Source organism: Phasianus colchicus, chromosome 21 (genome assembly GCF_987193195.1).
Source record: "Phasianus colchicus chromosome 21, bPhaCol1.hap1.1, whole genome shotgun sequence".
Classification (NCBI taxonomy): Eukaryota; Metazoa; Chordata; class Aves; order Galliformes; family Phasianidae; genus Phasianus; species Phasianus colchicus.
The window spans coordinates 10145696-10160571 of record NC_143456.1 but is presented as its reverse complement, the minus strand read 5'-3'; the positions used below and the strand labels follow the sequence as shown (position 1 = coordinate 10160571).

The 14876-nt window shown below is 41.9% G+C and overlaps 1 protein-coding gene across 8 annotated transcripts in view; it reads right to left on the bottom strand.

Annotated features, from left to right (window-relative positions):
• The window catches only part of SGSM2 (small G protein signaling modulator 2), a 41610-nt gene that overhangs the window by 1499 nt on the left and 25235 nt on the right, over positions 1-14876 (bottom strand). For 2 of the 8 annotated variants that reach the window (XM_090122655.1, XM_090122658.1), the window contains exons 10-21: positions 14375-14538; positions 13703-13832; positions 12117-12251; positions 8659-8809; positions 8034-8098; positions 7440-7585; positions 6944-7072; positions 5197-5394; positions 3672-4076; positions 2719-2843; positions 1046-1128; positions 441-550 (exon numbers count right to left, since the gene is read on the bottom strand). In XM_090122655.1, coding sequence (XP_089978781.1) covers positions 441-550; positions 1046-1128; positions 2719-2843; positions 3672-4076; positions 5197-5394; positions 6944-7072; positions 7440-7585; positions 8034-8098; positions 8659-8809; positions 12117-12251; positions 13703-13832; positions 14375-14538 — 1841 coding nt within the window. Of the gene's footprint in view, positions 1-78; positions 262-327; positions 551-1045; positions 1129-2718; positions 2844-3671; positions 4077-5196; positions 5395-6943; positions 7073-7439; positions 7586-8033; positions 8099-8658; positions 8810-12116; positions 12252-13702; positions 13833-14374; positions 14539-14876 lie in introns of those variants that run through there. The other 6 variants (XM_090122660.1, XM_090122656.1, XM_090122657.1 and 3 more) reach the window with 6 other exon arrangements.

The window sequence follows — 14876 nt, the reverse complement described above, 5'->3', positions numbered from 1 at the left end:
AAAATGTAAAACAGCAGATGTTGGTATCTTGTCTGAAAGTAGCCAGGATCAGAGGTGTTAGGGGCTGGTGAAGTCTTGTGCTGCTCTTTATCAGCTGATCCTATAGTTATTCTGAGCAGCTGCCTTTACTATGCATCTGTAAAATGCCAGTGGTGTAGCTGCCCCAAACTTGCTGGTGGAATGGAGGTAGAAGTCTGAGGGGTTCTGTCAAGCTAACCTGAACTGACCTGCTGTAATACGTCCTCTTTATTGTGACAGCAACTGCTGCCCCCTGAAAAGCAGGAAATCAGTTTAGGGGTGCATCAGTTTTCCCCACCTCCGAAGTACCAGATGCCTAGGAGCCCATCAGTGGAGGTCCTGCCTTTCACTATGGCATCATGGCAGCTCTCAACCTCTGAAACAATCTCAACTTCATTTAAATAGGATTCAGAAAGACTCACTTGGATTAGAGACCGCATGTTGGCGAAGTGTGTGTCCATAGCACCTCCATTGGGGAAGTTCTGGCTCATCCTCTTCATCAGGTGGCTGAAGCAGCTGTAAGCCAGTTGATCTGCAGATAGATACAGTACATATAATGCAGAACACTTAATTGTTGCAAGTCTTCTGACTTCCTTGATCCAAACTAATGTACAGCAGGGCAAAAAAAAAAAAAAAAAAAAGGTTTCCACTTTTCTGTCCCCTAGCTCCATCATCAGTACTTAGATGAAATGGAAGACAGTAGCTGAATCTGGACCACTTTTCTTAGTTATGCTTCAAAACAACGCAGCTTGGGGTTAAGTTTCCATCTTCAGCAGCTGCAGGAACACAGCTGCTTTGAAAATCTAGTGAGATTTAATCTGGAAGTTGGTCATTAAGCAGGGAATCCCTGATATATTCAGGATTGTCATTTCAGCAACAACCTCACCTAGAGAAAACGCAGGTAAGAGCTTTGGGTGTGTTCTTCCTAATGAGCTAGCCTTACTTAAAACATGCAACCTTGAAAACAGCAATTATAAAGAGGTGTCCCAACAGATACTGATACGTTCCAAAAGAAAACCCTTCCTACCATTGTCAAGTATAACCATCAAAGGAGCCAGGAGGTCACACATGCCTTGGACATAACCAACTTCTAGGTGCTCCCAAACATAACTGTAGAAAGAAGAAAGCACAAGAGATAGTAGGATTACAAAATCCTCTTGTTGTGCCTACAGCTCAAGGCTTTGTCTTGCATGTAAGATCCAACTCCTCTTGGAAGTGTGATGTCCTATAAAAATCATGTTAAGGTTTAGAGATTTTCTGACAATTCAGTTTTTCCAACTCATTAGTACAAAATGGCAGTACTTCTGTCTCCTGCAGTAGGCTCCTGGTTTGCTATGGAAAACTAGAAGGATCTTATCAGTTTTCTACATATGGGATGAATTAACCAATAGCAAACTTCTATTTCCCGTTCCTCAAAACCTAAATATAGTATTGAAGTCTAATTTGATTATGCAAGTTCAAACCTTAAGCAGCTACTGAATGCCTCTGAACTTTCTGTTGCTTCACAGTCCTGAGTGAAAAGCTCATAAAATCATTATCTATGGAAAAAAAGTCCCAAAACGTTAAAAGTTACCTATTGTCAGTGGTTTATGGGCTGGTTTGTCCTGGTTCTGTGACGACAGGGGAGGGGGACCCAAGACCCACAGCCCAGGAAAGGGGGAAAAAAAAAAGGGGGAGAAAGGGTGGAGAGATGGGACTAAAAATAAAGCAGTGTCAACAATCTGAGGATAAACAAACCGACTTACTAAATGAGATATTGGAATGCAAGATAACACACTATAATACAATATAATGCAATAGAATTGGAATTGAAGCTAATAATGCAAATGTAACGAGTGTCCAAAAGCTGAAGGCCTCACTGCCCTGCTGGGGCATGATGACCTGGGGAGCTCACAGTGCTGAAATCAAAAAGGGGAGGGAAAGTGCTCTGTGGACAGTATTTATGTTTCCCTGAGTGGAAAACGGAGACAAATAATGCAGACTCCTCTGGGTATGGAGTACGGAGTTGTTCTTGTCTTCTGAGAACCAGGTACCCATTTCTGGGGCATTAACTCTTTAACTCCCAGTGCACTACATGATGGCATGCTGTGGAATACCGATAGCCAAAAATAATAAAACCACAACACCTATTTTTGTGTTGGTTTTCTGTATCCTAAGTGGATTCTGTGGTAAGTGGAATCTTTATCTTTTCCAGGAGTTAAAGTCTATGACCCATTCTGCTTTAAGCTGTTCAGTTGAACAGCCTTCATGGTAATTTGCATTCCTATTAGTGAAACTAGTTTTCTATTAATTCCTGCTGGCCTTAGTGGTCAAATACATTGGTACAGTTTGATCTGAAGATCTCCTCCCTGTCTGTCTACTCCAGCAGCTATCCCTCAACACTGCATCTGTTCATCTTCATAGGACCCCAGTACAGTACAGATGCATCATCTGCACGAGTAGGAAACCAAAGCTAGTGGTACGTGAAGGGAACAGCCCAAAGTGGCCGATGGGCTCTGGGGTGGTCTCATAAGATAGAAACAAGATTTCTCAAGTCTGCATTCCCAATCTGAGCCATCTGTTGTATTTATACTTTCTAACTTACCATTCTTTCTTTTTTCGTGTTCTTTTAAATTAGTAAATAAGACTTTTTTTACACGTTATTATATTTTATTGTTTATGAGAGACATGAAAAGTCATTCACTTTACGAGCTGTCCTACCTGCACATAACATTGCGGAGTTTTTCCAGATTATCAGCAGTAAAATACCAGTAATTCCGGTCACACCTCTGGACATCTTTATCAATTCTGTGCAAATTTAAGGCAACAGTGTCCAGTAATTCTATCTGTAAGAGAAAAGTCTAAGTTAGATCTGCTGTTCAGTCAGATGCAGGCTGTTGTATCACTTTTAGACAGATTTCATTTAGATAGTGATGAGAAGCAGGGAGCATGGAGCTGTAGAAGAGTCCATGTCTTTCCTCTCCTCTCCACAACTCAGGGTTGACTCCAACTGATCACTGCCTTAGTGGCACTAAGGAGGAGAATATCCATCAGCAGTGGCTATAACAGACCCTAGAAGTTCTAGGCACAGATTCACTCTAGGAATCAACAAAGCAGAAAAAGTAAAATTATACTTAGGATTTCGGAGAGCACTGAACTACTCAATTACCATCAAAAACTAAAAATCTGAAATACAGTGCACATAAGTTCACTGGTAAGTGGCCCAAGCCTGTGCTCTTTACGAAGGTTAATGTCTAGTTCAACAGCTGCAAGAACAAAACAGAAACAGAACCTCAACTACTCATCTGTCAACAGTGATACCAATACAGATGTTGGAGTCTTCAGATGTAGGTTGTTTAGTTGATTAAATGGGGATTTTCCTTTGAGTTCAAGGACAGGTGACACTGAAATCTTATAATTGGTGTCCTATCCTCCATCAAAATGTTTAGCTACTAGATCTGCACCACATTCCTTCCTTGCTATTCCACTCAAAGACAAGTTTTTTAACTGTCCACCTCAAAATCTAGACAAAAATATCAGGATGCAAAGATCCTCCATTACCCTCCCACCACAAGCAGTTCTAGTTTGAGACTGTTACTATTAAATCCTATCTGAAATCTAATATAAGTGCTTGCCATAAAACGAGAGGTGATGGTACATAAGTTGTGACTTACTGTGTAAGATGCAGCACAGACAGAAGCAACATCCATTAAATAATCCACCTGGGAACACAGCTGCTCTTCTGCTACTGGGTCCTGAGGCTGCTGTACAGCTGACTTGGCTTTCTGCATAGGTGCTACGTCTGGATCAGTCCTTTCCATGTCAGTGCTGGTTTCTTCTTCAGCCCCATCTTCAAAGGAGACACTCTGCCCATCATCAATACTGGACAGGATGCCTGAGGCCACAGAGTAATTCCGTGAGGATGGCAACCCAGAGTCAGGGGAGTCGAACTCCACAGACTGCTGCTCTACAGCAGCTACTGCTGCTGGCGTGTCGGCAGATACCACAGTGAAAGTAGGGTCATCCTGACATTTTGAGTCTCGTTCTGCTGAATCTGTTTCATCTACAGATATAAAGACCTTAAGGTGGATGAGGAAAGAGGAAAAAAAAAATAATCAGGTAAAGCAAAGGAGAAGAGAGAAGCAGTAAACATTAATGTAGCAAATGAATCTCCAACCACAAGGTGAAATAACTCCATTACTTTAGTGAACGAGATCAAAAATTAATAGAGCTTCCATGCATGCAAAAATTCAGAACTCTTCATTCTTTATACTGAAACCGTACGTCTAAAAATAATACTGATTTATGATTTTGTGTCTGTCTCCTACAGTGATGTCTCCCCTTTCACAGCCTTCAATTAGAAAAACCTCTTAAAGCAGTAAAGCTTCACTACTTGCAACACCAACTCTAAAAGCTTGTGGCCATTCTAAGTTATCCTTGAGGGGGACCAACGTACCTCAGACCTCAGTTCAGTTTACGTACTGTTGAAGTCAAGATTGGCCTGCAGATTACTTTAACAATGCAAATACTTGACCTCACAGCCTATTTCCTCTTGCCTTAGTGAGATCAGTTAACTATCAGGTTACTATTTCAATATATAAGTAGCAGTTAACTATTTCAAGTCTGTTTAAGTAGCAAATGCCCAGAGATGCTTTTGGCACAGGGACCACAGGAAAGCTCTCCTTTCCAGCAATGTGCCTGTAATCAAGAAACCCCTTTCTTGCTTATTCACCAAGGTGTAAACTCAAGTCTGCCTTTTCACTGCTTAGCATCTTAGCCTACATTGACAAAGATCCCCTCTCCCAAAATAAATTACACTCAACTTCTCAATCAGGTACAGGACAGAATCGAAAATATGCTTTAATAGCAGCAGTCTTCTGCTCCTATGCTGAATTTGAAAAAGGGCCCACAGATAAGAGATCTAGAAGGCCGTTCCACTACTGAGAGAAGGACCTGTAGCAGGTGAACCTTAAAGCCCCTCAGGGAGGCTCTGCTTAAGAACAGCAGTAGATTACCCAACATACAAACCTGCTCTTTGCTGTATCATGGGGAGGCTACTGCTTTAAGTTCCATATAGGATTTAAGCAGCTCCAGACTGACAACCTGTGTGCTGTTAACCTGTGCGCATGTTAGCTCCCACCACACACACACACCACACACACACACACACACACCTGCATCATACGAGTGGACACTTACATCATTGCTGATGGTGGAGTCCCTGTGAATCAGCCGCTGGACATGGCTGTCAATGCTGCTGCCTGAAGAAAACTTGGCCAACGTGGCAGAATGCGATTCCTTCTCTCGCTGCTTTACGATGACCTCACAAGCCTTCCACTCAGCCATAACCTTCTGATATCGGAGAGCAATCTCTTCATCCACCTGTGGACAGACAGACTGACAGATACTGAAATGCTGGTCCTCCTGGAAAGACAGCATTAAAAACAAACAGAAGCCAGAAGGGGAGAACTAAAGCAAATGTAATATCTCAAACAGCCTGAAGGGTCCTGAAGCCCTCTTGCTAGAGCACAAATCACTTGAAAACACAATGACAGGAACAGTAAGTTGTTGCAAAGGAAAGACAGTTGGATATTTACTGCAGGGAATAAACTACCACTGAAAATGCCAGAAAAGATTAATATAAATACCTGTATCTGATATCAACAGCACTCCAGTATTCAGGGAAGAGCTAAAGATGTCACTGTGAAACCTTACACACAAGTCAAATGCAATCTGATGGAGCAGTATCTGGCTTTAGTTGGATTATTCCTAACATTTCTGTTTCTTTCTTTTTTTTCTCCTCTATTCCACCTCTAACACAGCTCTTGCAATGAATTCCAGGTCACACGTTTGTTGACATCTGCTTGTACAGAATTACATGCTGGAACAGAGTCCTGAATAGCAGAGATCCCTGCTCACATAGCATAGTACACTGCACGTGGTCAGACCCAACCACTGTAGTAATAAAACTGTTATTTTGCCACTGCTGGCTTCTGTTGAAAAACAAGGACAAAACCCCCCTTGAGCTGTTAAAGGACACGTAGTAATTTCACTACTCTGTCACTTGTCAAGAGCTGAAAACACTGCTGTGAGTTGGCTCCGGGGCTCTGCTGGTTGGAGTGGCCACCAGAGCATTCGTGCCAAGAGCTGCAGGCTTCCTGTCACCTCAGGTAGCTGCAGAGTCATACATCAACAAAACACAACTGTGAGTGGAAGGCTGGAAGACAGCCATGCTTTGGAGTCCCTCAGATGCTGATGGACTGCAAAAATACCATCAGAAGGCAAAGGTGATAAATCACCCATCATGACTTCAATTAAGGACGTGAAAAGATTCCCATATGTGCTGATGTTATGACTGTTCCCTTCTTTTTCATCTAATAGGCGCTCAGATTCAATTGTATGCTTTACTTAGCGTCCAGTAGTACTTCTCTGAGGTGTCAGTCATTGCTATTACTTATTACTGGTGTTGAGTAGCTCAGAAGAGCTCCAGATAAGGTCTGAACCACTGCTGTACTAGTATGGAACAAATTCAGGGAAAATAACTGCCTGTAGGAGCCCATATTCTGCAGTTCAATTATTTACGCCTTGCAACACGTCTTTCTAAATTTACTGTAATTCCTTTTTTACAAACTGACTCGGGTATTTAGCTCTTCCTGTTAAATCTCTCCTGTTCTAGCTGTATAAATGCATGTGCTCTACGAAGCTGGGGCTGGAATCCATGAGTTGTGGCTTGACTTCCATCTGAGCTATTCAGACAGCTCCATCTGAGGTTCACACAGACAGACACAGTACCATGCAGACAGAGCAGTTATTTCAAATTAACCTGTCACTCAGTAGCGTTTTGCCTTTGGAATATTAAACCGTAACAAAAGCTAACACTTTAGCTATTAAGAAAACAAAACTTGTTATGCAGATATAATTCTTATCCCCAGAAATTTGTACTTACCTGGTCCATTTCTTTTTTGGCCATGCCAAATTTGTAATGACCTAACAAGAATGGCCATACTTCCTTTCGAATCTCATGCTGTACTCCACCATAATAAACTTTTCTTAGCAGTTCCAGCTCCTTGTAATTCTGCAGCAGTTAGGGGAAAAAGAATACATCTTTATTTTCCTCAGGCGTGCTCATATATAGTCAATTCCAACTACAGAGACTAATAAATCCAGTCCAATAAAGTTGTGTCTTTCATGAAAATAATCTAATTTTAATAGATTAGAGTTACCATGAGATCAGTTGCTTTGGATTTCATTGATATCTTTGCTGTCATCAGAGAAGCAAAAGATAAAAGAGTGTAAAAATCAACTTCCTTCCATGAGAAGTCATCCTGGGAAGACCAGGAGGCACCTTTAGTATTTCCTGCAAACAATTCCAAGGGATGCCATGCTACCACACCAGCACATTGGAGCCAGTTTAGTCATCATAAAGGTATTCTGTGACTTACTTTTCTGTCCTTCTGGTACTTGCTCCAGACCTCTTTGGTCAGGCCTCCTGCAGCACTGGATGGCTTGTCAGCTGGGATAATTGTGTGGTTCACTAGGGCAGACAGATGCGTTCGCACTGTTGATAAGTGACGGCAGTAGGCAAGCCCTGCGTTTGGAGAGGAGGGGAACTGTTATAAATGGATCTGTATAATATCAGCAGCCTCTTCAGGATCAAGCTGTGACATTTTAAAATTGCCACTAATACTCTTACCTGAAATAAACTTGCATTTGTACTGTATAAAACTGAAGAATTGTAATGGAGCCAAAGATTAAATCAGTGTTACACAGACAAGTAAAACCCAAGCAGAGTATTATACAGCAATATAAAGTTACACTCTGTCTTCACTAAGCATGGCTCCTCCCATTGCTATATTAAAACCTACAAATAACTGAGTTACCAAGCCATGATACTTGTGTCACAACCAATGAAGTGTCCTGAGCTGATCTGACTCACAATAAATTTGAGTTTGGACTCCTTTTTAAAACATGTATTTTATGTTTTCTAGGTAAGCATACGGGTCTCACAGGGACTGGATCTGAGAAGCTTTGCTTACATCCATAAAAGGCTCTGGAAACGATTTGCCTCTTCATGCTTTCACATAGCATCTTTAATGGAGTCCTGTGGAGACAATTATGGGAACATGTTAGGTCACAGGGACACAAATCACTGTGAACTTTATGCTGATCCCCATGATCTTCACATAGGGATTCTCTCACTGCGCTAAGATTTATTTAGCTAAGGAACAACAACTAGAAATAAAACTTTAAAAAGCAGATTCCCACTAGAATTTTGGCTCCAAACAGATTAATCTGGTGCCTTTAGCTACAACTGCTTCAGAGCATTGTAAAGGTCTTTGTCAAACTAGATGAGTTGCTGCCCTTTGTTACAGTTGCTAATTACTTGTTAAAGATCATGCTTTTAGAGTTGAATTACATAAAAACTACACAAAAGATTAAAAAAAAAATTTTTAAATTGCAATTTTTCTATCAAAATACGAGCCTAACTTAATAGGTTAGTTTCAACAAACTAAGTTTCTTGCTATATAACTTCATCTTTTTGGGTCAGAAATTGTTTGAAAACTGTTATCCTTCATCTCTGTTGCAGAAACCAATAAAACACTGCTGCTTGTAACTGTGGCACAAGTTTTCCCAGTTGAGCTCTCTGCACAGCTTGCTTACCTGTCATGGATGCAATTGCAACAGCTGGGTATATCGTAGGGAGAGCTGCCTGTTGAACAGGAGATGCATGAGGAGCCTTGGCTGCAGTGCTCCAGCTGCCACGAAAGTAAGTTTGCCCCAAAACCTTGCATCTCTATCATATCGCTGGTGTCTAGGGAAAAAAAAAGAAACAGAAGAGCAGGCCATCAACTCTTACTCGTCTTTCCACCTTCTGTGCATCCTGACGGCTTCATGCTTTACTTCCCAGCAGGCTTTGAACCTTGATTCCAAAAAGGGGAGAGCACCACCTTAGTTACCTCAGAAATGCTGCTCTCACTTTAACCTGAAACCAGCAGCATGCTGTGCATGTTCACTTGAGGCCAGTCCCTTCACCACTGCCCTTTTGATGCCCATGCACACATCCCAGTCCATATTTCAAGAGAGCAGAAGCAAGTGCTGCATTAACAACTAAAACTGGTTCCTGTGCAATGCTGTTACTTATAGCTAGAAGAGATGGTCTAGCCTGACCTCCTATTTAACTCGGGCCTTAGAATTTCATTTTGTAATTCCTCAAATCAGCCATGCAACTGCTAGTCCAGCTAGAGTGGAAGTTTGAGCATAAGAAGAAATAAAAATTGATTGACTCGGTTATTTTCAGAAGATGCTTCTTCCCCCTGACTTAGAACCAGATCCTATAATATCCAGCACAGGATAGTTCAAGCCCTACCAGAATCAACAACATGGTTTAAAAGTAGGATATTCTGCAGGAAAACACACAACGGTACCGTGCGGCTTCTCGAGTCATCACCAAATCTATTAGCTTTCTAAACCACCTTCAGTAAGGCAACACTAAAAAAATCACCAGTTGCCTTCATAAAGCTTGGCTTCAGCTCTTTCCCTTTTCCAGCTGGCATTTGAACTTGTGGGCTTTTTGTATTGTGATAAATAAATAAATAACTGGCCTTTCAGCTCACCCGTGATTAAAATTAAGGCAAATGCCATAGTACTGTATGCCACTGAATTAACATTTGTAAGCAAATTCCAGTCCCCTGGGCCGTGCTTTTAAGACATACATTTGTTGGGAAGTAGTAGGGGCAAATCCAAACCATCTCATGCATTTTACATCAAGGTAGCAGAAAGCATTTTAGTGGTGCCTATTAAAAAATGGGCATAGGTGAGGAAGAAGTGGGAGTAAAACCATTTGTTAACAGAAAAAGCACAGGCTCATGCGGAAGCAGTCACGTGTAATTTCACTTCACAAAACAAAGTGTGATGAAAAAATGCTCTTCACCTTAATTCTTCAGGAAGGAGCTGAATGACCCAGTATTTATTGCAGCTTCTCATTTGGTTCAAATGAAAACAATTGGGCAAACATTTTTAGATCTTATTTTTTGCATCCCCTCTACAGACAAAAAAAAGTGGATTTTTCCAGCTTTAATTTATAGATATCTATATTTTAGAGAACAAAGAAAAGAACCCCACAGAACCTAAAGATTCAGATGAAAGGTACCAGAATTAATGAAGAATTACAGTGAACAGCATCTTTTACTTAACTGTTGTGGCGTTATCTGTAACTTCAGCTACATGCAAAAGTTGAGCATGTTGCAAAATGTAAAAGCAAATGGCCAGCAAACCTGCTACAACAGCGTTGTCATTATTTAAAAGGATCTTGCTGGGCAGACAACAGTCATTCCAGTCTATTTCAGCAAGAGTCACTACTCAGATAGCAGACACAATCCTAGCTATACTCTTAAGATTATAAACAAAAAAAAACAGTTATCTGACAGCCATTCAAGCTGGATGACTTAAAATTGCCTGACTAAATTGTGCTCCTCATGTCTTAGGTCACAGCATTAGCCTCTCGTCGGTGTATGTGGCAGCGTTAGACCTCCTTCCTTTCTGTCATCACCAACATCCAGAAGTGATCAGTTAAGATACAGAGGAACTTTCCAAAACAGCACCTTTCTTCAAGGGGAACAACGTATTTTGGAGTTTCTTCCCACCCACACCTCCTGGAAAATCTCTGTTAACTTGGGCTGGGCTTTATTGGCTGCCAAGCGTTTCTCTCTTGGGATACACACGGGGGTGACATACCAAGAGAATCTCTCTGCATACACACATCCCAGCTAAAACTTGAACGCTGTACAGATGCAAGCAGTTACAGTCTCCTAACAGTGGTTCCACCAGACCAGGGCAACCATTTAGAACTAAACTCACTGCTATTTAACAGCGTGTCTTATCTTGACTCCAGATATACTGTGGTTTCGTGAGGGAACAAACACCAGAAAAAAAAACAAACACACGCTAACAATGAATGAAAAATATAGAAAAGAATCAAATTTGCAAACAGTTGCTCTCCTTCCTACTTCTGCATTTGTCCAACTTCTGACAGCTACTTTACAGCCTGATATCAGAGAACTTTCTGTTCTTGCTGATAAATTCCAGTAAACAGCAAGAGGTAGCAGCTTTTGTTCTGATTATAACAGGAGCATGCCAGATTTGGCACGCACACTCAAGAGGTACCAAGGCCAGAAGTCTGGTGGCACTGAAGCTGTGCAGTAACTAGTAAGCCTAGAGGAGGGAAAGGATTTCACGTGAACTAGCGGACTGGCCTGGATGACATTTGAACAATTGCTCTTTGAACAAATACAAGGTTTAGAATTGTAGCAATGTGGGAGGCCTTTGGCCTTGGGAATAGATTACACTATTCAGCTCCCTCCTTTGAAGAAGCAAGGCTTTTTAAGTCTCCAGAACCACACTGCTACATCGTGGATGCTTGTTAATGCCTACACTTCTTGTGAATGTCAACTCAATAGGTCTTACAAACAGCTTTAGGAAAAGAATGAGATGACAAAGTTTTGGAGGGCAGAGTCTTGCAGCTGATCACCTGAAACCACCTAGCCTACAAATGGAAGAAATGGGATGAAAGCACCCAACCACAAACAAGCATCCATCTCCAATCTCCTCTGCATGCTCTTATACCTTGCAGAATTAACCACGCTTGTTCCATCCTGGGGCTCACACTGTAACTCCCTACACTTCTGCTCTCCTTATTCTGTCTGCAGAGGCACTCTCCATTTCTGACTCAGCCCAGCCATACTATTGTAATGGTGTGTCTCTGATCCTGTGTATGAGGCTGCCCTCCCCAGTTTGTTATACTGTACAGGAGTAATGATCCCTCCTCCCATGAGAACATGCTCTAGCATCCAGCTTTTATGAAGGTGGGGCAGGAAGCCTCTGGAAAAAAAAAAGATCAGTTTGTTCTGCAGCACAAATGCTCATACCAGAGGGAAGATGCTGAGTTTCCACTTCCCAGAGGTTCTGAGCACATTTGCAGCCTCTCTGCAGACACAACTTAATCTCTAGATCTCAAGGCATGAGCGAAACGTTTTGCCCAGTAATAATGCCAACACTGTTGTATGCATCAGTGGAACGAGCTGCAATAGAGCTCTGGGACACAGAGGGAGGAGGATAAAAACCTTTCATCCTATTAGGAGCTGTGAGGTTCCGAGAGCAGATCATTGATAGCATTGCGTGCAGCTTATCTTCCTCCTCCTCATCATCGTCAACAGAGGCAGAGCGGCTGGCAGCTAAGTGGTGGTAGTTAATAGTTACTGCTCAAAGAAAATAGTGAAAGAGGAGCATAAGAAGAGAGAACTTGATTCTGCGGGAAAGCTCAAAAGGACATGTTCAGCAAAGACAAAGGGTTTGAATCCTGCCCTCTCTTGAGGGCACAAGCTCCTGTGTGGGTGGGTTTGAAAAATGAGGTTCTTACAGAAAAACAGCATGCTCCACCAAACACAGGCTAGCTTCTGATTGTGCACAGGCTGTTCCCAGGGCACATACGTCAGATCATGGCAGTGGAGGAAGGTCCCAGTGCCAGCCTGCAGTAGGCAAGTATGCTCTTTAGCAGAACGCCATGGGAATTCAAGGCTCCTGCTAGCTCCCCTCCACCGCACCACACCTATGCTATGGCCTCCTCTTTTCCACTCTGATACTCATGCCAGATGCATCTGGGCAGGACACGGTCTGCTCCCAGCTCCATCCAGCACTGCAGACATGCAGGGTACAGGCCTACCTCCACAGAAGCCTGTGGCAGGAGCTAGCTCTGTCCTGCACTCAGCAGGCAGGTCTGTGCTGAACGTGCCCACAGAATCTGCAATCCCCTCGATTCAGGCAAAGGAAGAAGATGCTTTTGCTAGTGTGTGAGCACATGAACTTACCTGTGTCAAGTCAGAAACCCTAATAAAGCATAGTTACCATTGTGGTTCAGCCCTATGGGGTGAGGAGGGTTCACAGTTGAGACTTCTGCTTTCTTAGCTGCAGTAAGTCTCAGTATGAACAGTAAATCTAAATTCCTTGCAAAATTTTAGGGCTTTATCTTCCTGGGAAATTGGTTTTTTTGTTTTGTTTTGGTTTGGGTTTTTGTTTGTTTGTTTTTTGCTAAGAGGAGTGAGAGCTGTTAGAGAACTAGCTCCAATGCCTTCTTGCATGTAAGGAATTTGTATTCTCTGATGACATGAGGTGGTTTGGTGCTTGGGAATTCATTGTTTCCTCAGAAGGGCATTTATTTATCCACTGTTAAGTTCTTGCTTCCAAGCCAGGTAAACTCAGCCCAGGGAATTGTTTGGGGTATTTTAAGATGAATTTATGGTGTTTTTGCTTTGTTTCGGTTTATTTTTTTCCTAACAGAAACATTATGAGCAAGCAGCATGGCCAATTAAAATATCCTCACTTCAAAACCAAAAATTCTCCTAGATAGTAAAACAGCATTTCGGTCTCAGTTTGCAAGCCCAGGGGAGTATTTTGAAAACTTCCTCTGCAAAACACAGAGTAAATGTTACATTTCCCACCTCCACTCCATTTCCTTGAAGAAAACAAGTTTAACTTTGTTAAGGAGACCTACAGTCAGCTGTACCTGTAAGATTTTGGTTATCAGTCAGTATAACTTTGTGGCAGATTTTCCCATTACCACTCCCTGTCCCCTAAAAAGGTTTTCTTAGCTGTGTTTTTTTTTGTTGTTTGTTTGTTTGTTTTTTAAACAAAGCAGAACAAAGGCACTTACTGTTATCATGCTTGTGTCCTGGGTAGATAATTCTGAACACATAGTCTGTGGAAGTGTCTTCAGCTGGCATTTCCTCCAAGTCCACTGATTTGTTGCTGTTCCGTTTTCGAAGCTTTGGAAATACCTTACCCTGGAGAAAATAATGATCTCATCTATTAATTCAGCTACCAAATACGAACAGAGCACAACAAACTAACTGCTTTGGATCTTTGGCATCTGAAGTCCTAAAACTAAGCTTTCTATGTTGGGAGAAAACAACACTAGAGTCATAGACAGAAGGTGGCTTTATGAGTACTAAATGCAGCTTTCCTCTGTGCTTACAACACAACTTTTCTTGCAACCCATAGAAGGTGAGCACCAGCTTTTTCAGTCCCTGACAGCAGGTATACCCCAGACCATCAGAGACTCAGTCCCTATGGCCTGCAATGCTGACCTTTCATATTTTAATAAGACAGCAGATTCCAGTTCAGTGCTCAATGTGGCAATGAAGGTATAAACAAACTTTAAGGACAATCTTCATGCGAATGAACTGGACTAAATAGAGTTTTTTTGCCTTCCACTTTGATTTCCATCTGCTTTATAATAATGCCTGGCCTCTGTAGGGCAGGGTGCTGTTGCACACAGACCATAAGATCAGCCCTACCACAAGCAGTTCATCAGAAAAGGCAGTACCTTGCCCTGTTGGGACCAAAGTGGTGGTTCCAGCTGACCACGAGGCAGAAGACCATTTTCCAGACAGGAAAGAAATGCAAGGAGGTGACCTCCCTGAGGGAAGTGCAGTGGAGGTTTCTGAGTCCCATCCTGACTCACCAAGACTAATGTCCATCTGCTTTCTGCTGCAAAGGAGGACAAGGGGAGTCCACACTGTTACATCAAAATCTCTATTTGTTGCTCTTACCTTCTAAGTTAGTTTTATTTTTGACCACCTCTAAGTAGATAAGTAAACTTCTAAGTCACAGTATAACATAGGTGACCTCAGTCCCTTCGACCTAAAGAAGTTCAGGATACAACAAACTGTGATGGGCCTCATGCAGAAACATTAAAGTGATTCTGAACATTAATAAAATAAATAATAAAGGAATAAGTAAGTATCCGGACATTGGCATAAGCTGACAAAATACACACAATTTAGAATGAAAATTAGCCTAATGTATATAACAAGAAGCTTTTTTCT